Source organism: Poecilia formosa, unplaced genomic scaffold (assembly GCF_000485575.1).
Source record: "Poecilia formosa unplaced genomic scaffold, Poecilia_formosa-5.1.2 Scaffold22, whole genome shotgun sequence".
Taxonomy (NCBI): Eukaryota; Metazoa; Chordata; class Actinopteri; order Cyprinodontiformes; family Poeciliidae; genus Poecilia; species Poecilia formosa.
This window is the reverse complement of record NW_006799961.1, coordinates 484466-496897: the sequence shown is the minus strand read 5'-3', so window position 1 is coordinate 496897 and position 12432 is coordinate 484466. Positions and strand designations below refer to the sequence as shown.

At 39.4% G+C, this 12432-nt stretch overlaps 1 protein-coding gene across 1 annotated transcript; it reads right to left on the bottom strand.

Annotated features, from left to right (window-relative positions):
- Nucleotides 1–230: 230 nt before the first annotated feature.
- On the bottom strand, nt 231–12426 carry slc51a (solute carrier family 51 member A). The gene is made up of 8 exons (XM_007547844.1): nt 12205–12426; nt 8452–8603; nt 7223–7296; nt 6824–6982; nt 4881–4992; nt 2771–2917; nt 2586–2691; nt 231–1965 (listed from the first exon to the last, which is right to left on the bottom strand). Exons 1-8 carry the CDS (start codon nt 12275–12277, stop codon nt 1817–1819), a joined length of 972 nt encoding a protein of 323 aa, XP_007547906.1. The 5' UTR covers nt 12278–12426; the 3' UTR covers nt 231–1816.
- Between the last annotated feature and the right edge of the window lie 6 nt (nt 12427–12432).

Below are 12432 nucleotides of genomic sequence, written 5' to 3'. Positions count from 1 at the left end.
TATTAAAATCCGAGTCGTGCTTTTTAGCCCATAGTAACACCGGGGACATTCAGGTCGTGAGCTCTACTTCCCTCTAGTGGCAGAATGATGAAATCACTAATATGCAACACAAGGGCAAAGCCATTTGGAATCTGACATTTTTATGTTTAAGGTCAAGAGGTAATAACACAATAAAAGTTAAACAGGAGCGCTTAATAATATTAAGATGGTGCACAAAAATACAAATAATAAATGGTCAAGTTGTTTTATTTGTAGTTCAAATAAAAAACAGACTGAGGGAAATGGGTTTAATTCCACACAGAGTTCAAGCAGGTTTTGGAGACCATTAATGCATTTATTTCTGTAAATTCTTTTTTGCAATTCTCAAATTAAATGTCAAAGATATCAAAACAACCTGCACATGAAGTTGAAGTGGAAACATTTAATAACAAATGTAAAAACAAATAAAACAAAACAAAAAAAATACATGAAAAGTATGTTTCACATTCAATGCAGCTAAACTGAATTCCCCTCTACATCCTTTAGGTAACCAATTTTGCTTGATATATTTTATATGGCTTTTCTTTTTTTTTTTTCTTCTTCTTTTTTTCGGTTTCCCTAATTTAGAGTTGTTTGTTAAAAAACTGAAAGGCAAATGAACCTGAGAGACACCAAGTTTTGTTTCCTTTTGTTTCCACTCAGAACTAAAAGCAGCACACAAACGAGGAAACAAAATCCTGCTTAAAAATACGAGCAATTTTATCAACAGTGGTATTGGTTAACAACTCCAAAATGTTCTCCTCCAACATATATTTGGCTTCCGACTTCCACTTTGTTTCATCATTCGTACGATAAAGCTGTTCCACATGTTACAAGGAGCGCACTTCAAGGGAAAATGGAGGGATATTTAAATCTCTGTAAGGTAAAGATCCCAACATTTATAACCACAAAGGCACAAATTCAATACAGGCATAATGTACTATATACTCATAATAGCAATGAAATAAAGATTAATAAAAAAACCCTATTTGATTCTCTTTGAAACATTGATATGTCATCTGACCAACTGCAGCTGAGAGGGGAAAACGGGGCAGACAGTCGATGATGGAAAAGAACAGCAGGGCAAATATAAAGTTAAACAGTGAACATATTGTCAGAGATAATAGTTTTCTCAGAAGTGTAGTCTTAACCTGATCCAAAGTCAAAATAAGAATCTGAAAACAATAATAGCAGCGAAAAGTACAGACCAATGACACGCTCCTTGATGAGCTACTCATTCTGCTGTGATGCACAGTGGTGGAGGTGTTAATTTGGGCTTCACAGTCTCAAGGACTGGCCAGCTTGAACTTACTGATTTAACTTTACACTCAGCATCCTTAGAAAGCATGCCTGAGAATAAAACCTGAACAGTTAACCTGAACTTTGAAAGGACTATTAAAAAAAAAAAGAACTGTATAAAAGCCTCACATAGTTTGGAGACTAAAAACTAAAGATTTTTACATTTAAAAAGGTGCCAAAAATTTCAATAAGGTGCCATCAGAGGACGAAGGACAATTATTCACAGCACCCGTACAAAGTTGCCTCAGCTATATCAGCATCAATAGTGTTTATGTCCAAGAGGTTACAAAGATGAGCTTTCCAACTGAGCTTTCCTCAGTCTGAAGGTGAATATTGCTAAAAAAAAAAAAAAAAATGACCTGAGTGTTCCAGTCAGCCAGCTGCACAACCTCCAAGTTCATTTACATCGATTTCATATTTATTGATCAATGCGGCTTTACATAATTTCCTCATCAAACCAACACGTAGAGACTCTCAGACACACACATTCATCCAGGCCTCACGCAGAAACCGCTAATGTCGTCAACTTGGTGTTTTCGTTGTCGCCCGGTTCTTCTTCTGGGAGAGGGTCGTACTGTCGTCGGTACAGCAGCCGGGTCACCAGAGTGATGATGAACATCTCCAGGATGAGGAGCTGCTGACTCAGCACTGCGGAGACGGACAAAATGGTTTTAAGGTTTGCTCGAAGAGAGACATTGGGAAAGTTGGGAGTTTTGAGTTTCTTCCTGGCATTTAATGTTGGACTGAAACAAACTGACTGATTGGTCGTGGTTCACTACGATCCTGATTGACTTAATCCGTTTCATTCACTCATTCAACAGCAACTCACGCCTCTGTTGAAATACCAGATTAATTTGTTGTAAAAAAAAAATAATTTTTTTTACATTATTTTAATTTCTTTTCCACCTTTGCTATGACAAACAACTGCTTGTTTTACCGCTGAAAAACAAACCAATTTGTTACGGAGAAAATGTGAAAAATAAAAAAAGCTGTCACTAGCAAGTTGCGCATACATCAAAGAAGTTTTGATTTAATTACCCATCTGGTTTATAACATATCAATTATATACAATTCTACAAGTCAGACGTCACTCTTATCTATCCTAGTGGCATTTTCTTTCTGTTTGGATCTCTGCTCTAGCAGCAAACAAATTGGCTGATTGATTAATTAAATCCATCAGCAACGTCTGAGCAAAGAGGCTGACGACGAAAGCCTGATTTAACAACGACAAGGGCCCAAAGAAACCGGCAGGATATGTCGAGACTCACTGTATCCTCTGGCGGGAGACGAAAAAGGCGGAGAGCAGGCGATGACTCTGTTCATGGCCAAGATGTTGATGATGGCCGTCTGCAGCTGGCTCAGGATCAGCACCAGCTACCGACACAAGCACACTGATGCAGTCAACGGCTGAGAGCGCGGCGCTGGGAAACTCTGCGGTTGTTCGGGATCTTACCTGATACATGGCGTACTTGGGGACGATCTTGAGCGTTCGCAAGGTGATCCTCAGGTGCATGAAAGTGATGGTGACGGGCCACAGAGCAGTGACCGTCAAGATGCCAACAAATGGGTTGATCCATATCGCTGCTCCGGTAATTCTCATCTGAAAAGCGATGTCATGTAATGTTTAAGTATGCCAACAGATTGGTTCACCATCGTCAAAACTTCTGGACCTCTAACAAATCGGAAAGGTCGACATAGATTAGTGAAAATAACAGCACTGAACATTTCAGGCAGCAATATGAACTCACCACAAAAAAGTAAGAAACAAAACTAAAAAAAAAAAAAAGCATACTAAAAGAATATGGGGAAAGGGGGGGAAGAGCCTTTAAAGCGGAAACTGATTTCTACAAAAATTATGACAAATCATATTTTTCAGGAATATAAAACATACTAGCAGGGGATCCATGAAAAACAGCAAATATTTGGAAGTCATCTACGTCTAGAAAGTAGATTGTCTCTTTTCAAACGGAATGGCCTTAAGGGATAAATATTTCTTTGGAATTTTAGTGGCAGGAAAAAAACAAGGCCAACTCAAGGAAATGGCTTCTGTGTGAGAAGCCCGACTATTGACATGTGGGCTGAGATTTTACCAGAAATTTACAGGATGGAGAGAGTGGGAGCTGAGGTGATTTGTTTTGAGGGAACGGTTTTCTTTCACAGTGGAGGAAATAGATGGACTACAGAACAGAATACCAAGGAAGTCAAACCTTGACTGGGTAAACTGTAGATAATGACTTCACACAAGTGTGTAGATAAAAAAAAAAAAAGAAAAAAAAATCCAGACTTACACAGACAGTAAAAAAAAAAAGAAATAAAATTTTATGTAAATATTCGTCTTAAAATGTCAACAAAAAAGAAAAGAGAGAAAAAAAGAGAAAGTTTTGACAGTTTATAAAGTTGGACTTCTCAACAGCCGCTGTGGTATTTTACCATCAAAAGCAGGGCAAACAAAGAAATGTATTTTCTCTTTATTTAAAAGGGAATGTAAAAAACAAGGACAGCATTTTAAACATAGATTGATCTTATAGTAGCAAAGCATCCAATAATTCCAAATATCTAGTTTTTAAAGAAAACAAGGAAAGCTCAAATCAAAACGAAATATCTTCTTCCAAAAGTAAAGACTTAAAATGTTGTTCTCTTCTTGTTTTAGATTTTAAATTACGCCTTACATGTTCACTAGAAACAGAAACCAAGACATTGACAGGTACCCACACACCCACATTGAAGAGTAATCAGAAGTGATTTCCTGACAAAATACAGTGTCAGCTATGATGCAACTTGCAGAAGCAATCATATCCCTACCACAAGCTTCAATCCGTTTAATTAGGACTTTATTTGATTGATAGATCAACACAATGTGAAGTCAAAGGAAAACCATTCAGCTTTAAGCTGCGTTTCTTTGGTTTGTTTGTTTTTTAGGAATGAATACTGTAGAAATCGGAACAGCACTGCGTGAGTTTGTTTTTGCCCAATCATTGGGAAAAAAAATCTCAAACTCAGCAAAGATGAATGAAAGCATCTGAACATCTGTAGATAAGGATGTCAAAGTTCACAAGCTTTTCTTCAGTAGGGCCAGATACGCCTGTCTGACTAAATATGACACATTTTCCTGTCACTTCCCACCCCAGAAGGAAAAAAAACAAAGAAAACAATCCCACAGCATGATGCTCTCTCCTGCTTGTTTCACTCTGTGGATGGCGTTGCCGGCGCCACCTAATGAACATCTGCTGCGTGTTTGGATTTTCTCATTCTAATCTGAATGCGTTCCAAACTTTTTTTTTTTTCCTTCGTGTCACAAATCTACGTTGTGTGGATATATCCACATCAGATGCTAATAAAACACACTGAGGTTTGTGGTTGTAATGTGTGACAAACTGTGAAAACATTCACGGGGAATGAATTTGTGAGGTGCTGCATATACACATTAAGCTGCCTTAAAAAAAAATCATTAAATTGGCATTAAATGAATAACTATGTAAGAATACACACACACACACACACACGCACACACACACACACACGAGCTGTGGGAAAAATAACGGGAGTTGATCTCTTTGACTTACATCTTGCGGGTTGTAATTTCCGTTGGTCCACAGGAAGATGGAAAGGAGGGTGAAGATAAGCTTCAGAAGGGCAAACTGGAAGGATCCAAGCTTCAGCAGAAAGACAGTGCGTCTGAAGTTCGGAGACATAAAGTTACCACAAGTCCATTGTTGAATCCCCAAAGAACTTCACCATAAAGATGATTTTTTTTATTTTTTTAAACAAGACAGAGGAAGGCCTGTTTTATTGGGGAGGTGCGGCAAGTCAGGATCTGAACATGCCCAGAGAATGCTAACGGTGCCAGATGTCTCCGAGGGATGTCTTATAAACAGTTCAGTCGAGAAGTAGCAGAGTGTGCCTTGGCATGATCATTATCACCAGCATCACTGTGTGTGGGAAGGTAGGGTTCAGATTTTCTGTTGCACAGATTAGGGAAGAAAAAAAACTAGTCAAATTCAGCTCTGTCTCTGTCTAACAGCAGCATGCAAGCAACATAAATGACCGGGTTTAATCAAAAGCTAACCCGTTAACAATTATTAACAGCAACCAGAAAGGGGAACGGAGGGTTCACGGCACCCATGAGGCCATGAGGAGTATGAGAGGTGAATGACCAGGAGGTTGCTCAACCTGTGCGTTGTTTGGAAATCCTGCCTTCCTCCCGTTTGAATCCAACACGGTTTGCACACAGGCTGGTTATGTTCAAACAGGCTAAAAACATGCTTTAAAGCTCTCCGACACGACTGAATCCGTCACTGACTCCAGGCTGCATCTGTACATGATCAGCGTTGCAAAATCCTCCGCGCAGCACTCCTATGTTACATCATAGACAAAGCTCCTTCAAATCCTTAGACAATTACTTTTGTTCAGCACAGGTTTTCAGCTAAGGCAGTGCAGTACTTTGCAAAGATTTTCACGCCTCATGACCTCTCTTGTACTTTGTAAGGATACAACTGCGTGCTAAGTTTTTATCGTTTTACCGAAGATGGGCAACATTCATGCAATAAAAACAACATGGAAAACACCAAGGTTAAACTTCAATATTGTGTCATGTTATTTGACAAACAAAAATTAATTTCAATTTCGGCCACCAGTGAGCAGGAAACCATCGCGAAATCAAAGGGATGCTGACGATAAAACAAATAAAATGAATCGTAAAGATCCTTGATGAATTTATGTTTTGCGAAAGCAATTCAGCGTTCCTCAAACTTTTGGGTATCGACATCAATTTCTCCGTTGTTTCCCATAAGTAACCTGATAACCCGATTGTTTCCCTGATGTATGACTCGCTTGAATTATTGTGCCTTCCTTCTTCGTCTTAGCATTAGCCAGTGAGGCTAACGTCTCACCAAAAGTCTCTGGTATCGCAGCGAGCATCACTACCTTCACCATATAACCATGTTTGTTTGTCGGAGGTTTGCTCTACTTCCGCAAGGGGGGGAGACGGGGCCCGTTCTCACCTTGGCATCATGTCAATTGCGCCATAATTTTTCCATTTTTTATGACAACGGATTGAACGTTGCTCCAATGAGATGTTCAAAGCGTGTAGTCTACATGCCAGCTCTACTTACAATGTCTCTGAAGCTAATTTTTGCAAGGCATGGCAAACAAAACAGCTAAAGCTGTTGTGACCTTTGTTTTTTTTGTTTTTAATAGTCTCTTAAACGAAGCCTGAAAGATCTAAACAGGCTTGAATCATGGGAAATAAAAGAACTTTTTCTGATAAGTGCTCCCTAGCGGGACCATATTATAGGCAATTTTGATTAACTTTCCATCCCCAGTTTTTAGTTTGCCAGGAACATAAGGAGACTGTCCAAAAACAACATGCCAAGCCAATGGTATGCTTTCTGTGGAAGCTTCACTTATGCTTCAATATTACAGGGAAAAAGCCCTTGGATGAGTAAGTAAAACACTGAAAGGGTTTTTCTCTAATGGGCAGAGAAAGTGAGAAACTGAGGGAGTTTACCGTGTGATGGCCACGTGTGGGAGACAGAGGCAGCAACAGCAGCAAGGCCCAGTGCTGATCTTCAGTTTGTGTTTGCTGTACCGCTTCAGGAAGGCCTCGTCCCCTCCAATCTCCTCCAACATCATAATCAGGAACTTAAACACCACGATGGCGAAATAGCTACGAGGACAGAAGAGCAACACGGGCTATTAAGGCAGGAGGAAAAAAAAGAAGAAAAGCAAAAAACTATAGGAAAGTGAAAGCATGTTGCACAACAGCACGGCTGTTTTCTATAAAATGTTCCTAGGAATAATGAGGTTCGAGTTCCCCTTTGATCCTCGAGCAGTCGGGATGTAAGGTTCACACGGCGCACAAACAGAGAAAGCAGTGAGAAAACGAGAGGGGGGAGAGAAAACTTACGTGCCCGAAGTCAGATCTGTAATCATCACGGCTCTGGGGATCCACATCCCTATGCAGGACATGGTGCTGATCACCTGTAAGAGCCCAGGAGAAAAGAGGCATTACTAAACGCAATGAAAGACGACGTATTCACGATGCTTCAACTTATTCTCATTTTGTCACATTCTAACAATAAATACTGTGCGTCTTAAAAAAGATTTTACGTATTAGACAGATTCGGTTATTGCTAAATTGTCCTTGGCTTTGCTAAAAACAAAAGTAGTCCCACAGCATGACATGGCTACCGCTATGTTTCTCTGTGGGAATGTCGTGTGCAGGTTTTCAGATGGATATTTCTTCAGAGTATCAGAGTAAAGGAGGCTGAACTTTTAGGAGTAAAAAAATAAACATTTTAATCCACTTAACTATTTTGTACTTCTTTGTGTTGGTTTATTACATAAAACCCCACAAAATGATCTAGGAAGTGTAAAATTTACAGCATCTACCCTTTCTGTGGGAAAAATGAAGCATTCCCACAGCAAGCCATTGCCGAGACTTGGATAAATTGTTCCAGAAGTTATTGCGATAAACGATAATATTGTCGTTTTGAGACCATTTTTAAGTAGTGAAATGGAAATGGCAAAATAATAATGCAAGAACACAATCTGAAATATCAGTAAACTTTAAATTATAATGAACATCTAACACTGCAACTGGAAGACATTTCAAATATCCAAAGATAAATAAACAAAACAACAAATAAAATGAATTTTGAAGTCTTTGTAAATAAAATTGTCCTTCAAAAAAAAAAGGCCTAGTTGAGACCAAAACACCAACCTGAAACCTTTTATCATCCAGGTTTTGATAGAAAGAGGGGGGGGGGGGAAGAGAAACGATAAAATCATGCCAATGGAGTTTATCATGCGATTAATTGATTTATTGATTACTGTGACAGGCCTGGTTCAGGTTTGCATATTTATGCTGAGATTAAGCTACAAACAGGTGGGCTTGATTTACTAAAGCAACTTCTGAAGGCCAACATGTTGCCAGGGGCTTTATTTGGGGCCATCAACGTGAAAGAGACGGTAAGTAAAGGCATCGGCAGCCTTTTTGGATTTAAATGTATTATTAAAACTCTCGAAAACTATGCATGGCTCACAATTCTACGCATGTGAATATAAATGTAACCCAGAGAAGCGTGATAAAGTGACAAAGTGAGACAAACTTAAACCGTGCGTTTGTAACTTTACCGGAGCTGCCCCGTTCACCCAGATGATTGCACTCTTCTTGTTGGCAGGCACCTTCTTGTAAATGTACACACACTCCTCCAGGAAGACCAGCATTGAAATCGTTGCCATGAAGGTGAGGACTGAATACAAAATAATTCCAAATACGTCCTGATCTGAAAGAGGAAAAGGCAAATTGGATTAAACAATTGGATTTAGGCCCATTATTTTGTCCTTTGGGGAAAAAAATTCAAGACAGAAAAGATGTTGTTTTTTTTTTTGTTGTGTTTTTTTCCAGATCCTGCTGAAAAGAAGTTCATGCTCATACTTGCTTTTTCAGGCTGGATAACAAAAAAAGAAAAACAGCCTAAAAGTCTAAAGAACTTCAAGTCCTCACAAGTTTTATGAATCGTTGCTGGATTAAAGCGTTCACCCTTGAGCCAAAATAAACTTTGGCTCTTCTTTTGCTTTGCTAGTGTCAGAAAGATGACCCAAACATCGAAAACCTTTTAATCAGATTTGCCGCACTTAAAACCAAAGCAACACGCAAAACCCCAAGAGCTGATCAAGGAAAAGGCTGGCAGGGAGACGTGGCAGGATGTTGATGACGATGATGATGAAGGCAAGACGACACGGTTGGCTGTGGTGGAGGTGGATGTCGCCATCAGCCCACCGATGACTCCAGAGAAAGGAAAATGCAAAACAAAGAATGGAAGGAAAGGCAGTAAATAGCTCAAGCTTCTTAGATGTAGCTGAGACTATTCTTGTAATCTGCGTCATTTATTGTCAGGAATTCAGAGTCATTAGCGGTAGTCAGACTGAAACGAACCCCACAAACAGGTGTTCCTGTTTTGCTTCGGGTTTTCTGCAACGCATGTCGGCTGTTGTGCCTCTTCGATTTCGCTCAGTAACTTTAAGGTCGAATCCGCACAGTTCGACTTTCTGAAGTGTCTCTGGATTCTAACAGCGAAATGCAACATGTTTTTCTACACCGCATCAAGGTTCAGCGATTTCAACCTCTAACAGATGTGCAGGACATACTAGAATTTCTCTCTTTTCTTTTTTTTTTTTTTTTTGAGCTTACAGGTAGAGATGCTGGAGATTCAGATGATCGATACTGACTGGTTGTATTTGTTTAGAAATTCACTAATCAAATTTTTGTAGCCATGTTGTAGGAATTTACTAATTAAGATTTGATGTGAGGCTGCATGATATCCGGTGGTTAGTGCGGCTGCCCAGGGCCCTCGCTGGGGCTTTTCTGTGCTCAGTTTAATTATTGTTTGAGTTTGATTGATTGTCTCTTCTGTGGAAAGTTTTTGATACAGGCAGTTGCCCAGGGCACCATCAGAAAGGGGCCCATGACCCCCATATAAAAAATATAACTTATTTATCCGACAGCTTGAACACCTTTTATGTTTGGCTTCTCTAGAGGTGTCCAGGCCACTTGGGACATGTTGTTGAATTGTGATCAGTGTACGGCAGCATCCTCTTATATGTCACTTTCTCCTATTTAATCACTTCACCAATCATGGAGAGACACTGGCAGGATAATATTTGCTTGCATACATGTACAATTAGCAAGGACAAGAAGCCCTCTGCTTGATCTCAAGAATATGGCGATCAGGCAGAGGTTGCTGTCAATTACAATCCACTTTGTGTGAGAAGAGGCTAAACTTATTTTTGCTTTTGGTGCTGCTGAAAAATATATAGAAATTGCATCCTGCCCACACTGGGACCATTTCTGTGGATGAGTGGATCACAAAATCGGTCACAAACGGGAGAAAACAGAAGCAGCGAGAACAACATTGCCTGTTTACCCATGCATAGGCATGGATAAATTTAGAAACTGCCGATATGTTCACAGTACATCATACCGCCTTCTGGGTTAGGCTTCGAACAAACGTTTTCAAGAACGCGCATCGACACGTGTTCTTAAAATCGTATTTCTATGAGAAGAAATTAGACTTTGAAATGAAACGGCACCAATCTGGTCGGGACTTTAGAGGCGACGTTGCAAACACAACATCATCGCTTTAGAAACGCGCGTTTATACGCCCCGAGAAAAGCGACTAAACTTTATGCTCGAAGTGAACGAGAATCATTAAGGAAAAATTTAAGACCAAGAAAATTTTTATTACGGAGAATTGAATAACATAAATACAGAACATATTGTAGAGAACAACAACAAAAAAAATAATGCAAGAAAATGTTTTGAGGAACAAGCAGAGAGAACAGATTAAGAGTATGAAAAAACAACCACATTACAGAACAAAAATCACAGTTTGAGTTTTATGTAGCCATGAACGAGCAGTGGGTGAGGATCTACAAACAATAAACTAATCACAGGATGCAGTTCCGAATTCATGGTTTGAAGGTGGTGAGCAACAGGAAACCAAATGAATTATTCAGTTATGATTCATCCTGAGGAACATCAAGGGTGCCTCCAGAAAATGATGCAAGAGGGATACCAGATGTGAACCATTAATGATCTCCAAAGGATATGCCCAAAACCAATAACATTTATAAAGTGCAACAGTTTAATGAACCTTATAAACTGCAAATTCATGCTTTGAAGTCACTATACATCCAAAAATATACAAAAATAGCAAGTGAGATTGGAGCAAAACCACAGGTGGGGTCTTCAAAACAAGAAGGATCTGGTGAGGAATGAGGAAAACTAAATGGCTCATGAAAACTGTGGAGGCGATCAAAGACATGTAAGAAGTGAGCTTTATAAACAAAAGATGCAGCAGTTGAGAGGAGAAAACTCTTGAACATAAAAACAAACAGAAAACTTAATAGAGTGCAGACGGACTGCAGCTAAAATGACAATCTAAACACATGAAAACACCAGGAATCCAAATACTGGATGAGAATTGAAATGTTTAATGCGAAAAGAGACGAAAACAGAAAGAATCACAATGCAGCGATTGAAGAACAAAGTCAAAAATCATGAAACCACAAAGAGTCACGGATCATAACAAAGCAAACATTCGGCGGCTGCTTTTGTAGAATGTTCATTCTACTGGCTCTCAAAAATAGCTTTTTATTTCCTATTGTGGGCTGCAGGCTTGCTGCAAAGAAAAAAAAATTGCATCTTTAGAGCAACTGTTGCTTTATTTCTGATCTAGATGTAATTTTCAATGCTCTTTCAAATGAAAGACTTTGTTTTTGTTCATAAAATACAACTTTGCTAAAATGCCTCCTGTTGCGAACTTAAAATACATCCTAACTAAATCAAATTAAAAAAGAAAAAAATAGAGTAAATAATGCTGCCAGTCATCAAAGTTAATGTCTTCTCCTGAATCCATGCATTAACATTGTGCATTCAGGATTCTGTATGCACCGAGGAGATGGGCAAACTACTGGCACCCCAAGGTAAAATTATGCCGTCTTTCTTCAATAGTGATTTTCCCAATATTACATTCTAATTGTACCAATAAGACACTTCATCTCTCTCCCTTTTCCAGAACAAAAAGAAGAAAAACCAAACTCATTTTGAGTCATATAAAGTAGAAATTGCATGTCTAAACCAAGAAAACACCCCTGATCCATAGCTTTCTAGTGTCAAAAACAAAATCTCGACTACCTGTACCATTTTGTTTCCACGACACCGCAGTTAATAAACACTGCTTAAAATTTGGCCCAAACTAATTAAAATTCCACAGGGGGAAACTTGTTGGTGCGTAAAGTTCAAATTCTTTAACCAGTCGCTCGTCATTAGAAGAAGAAAAAAAAATTGTTCAGTGAGCAGAACCAGGTCCAGTCTATACTCACTTCGGATGTTGTCGATAGCGAACGGAGGTTCGCCGTCACACAGGTTAGCGGTCCGGTTGGATACATTATTCATGTTGGATGATGGTTGATTGGATTCACACACCCCGCCACAAATGCGCGACTTCCCAGTTGAGTGTCTTCCCTGCTGCTCACATCAACAGACAGCTCGGTGCGTAAAGAGCTGGTGGACGGACGCGCACCTTCTCCACTGCAGAGTCCGAAAACTTT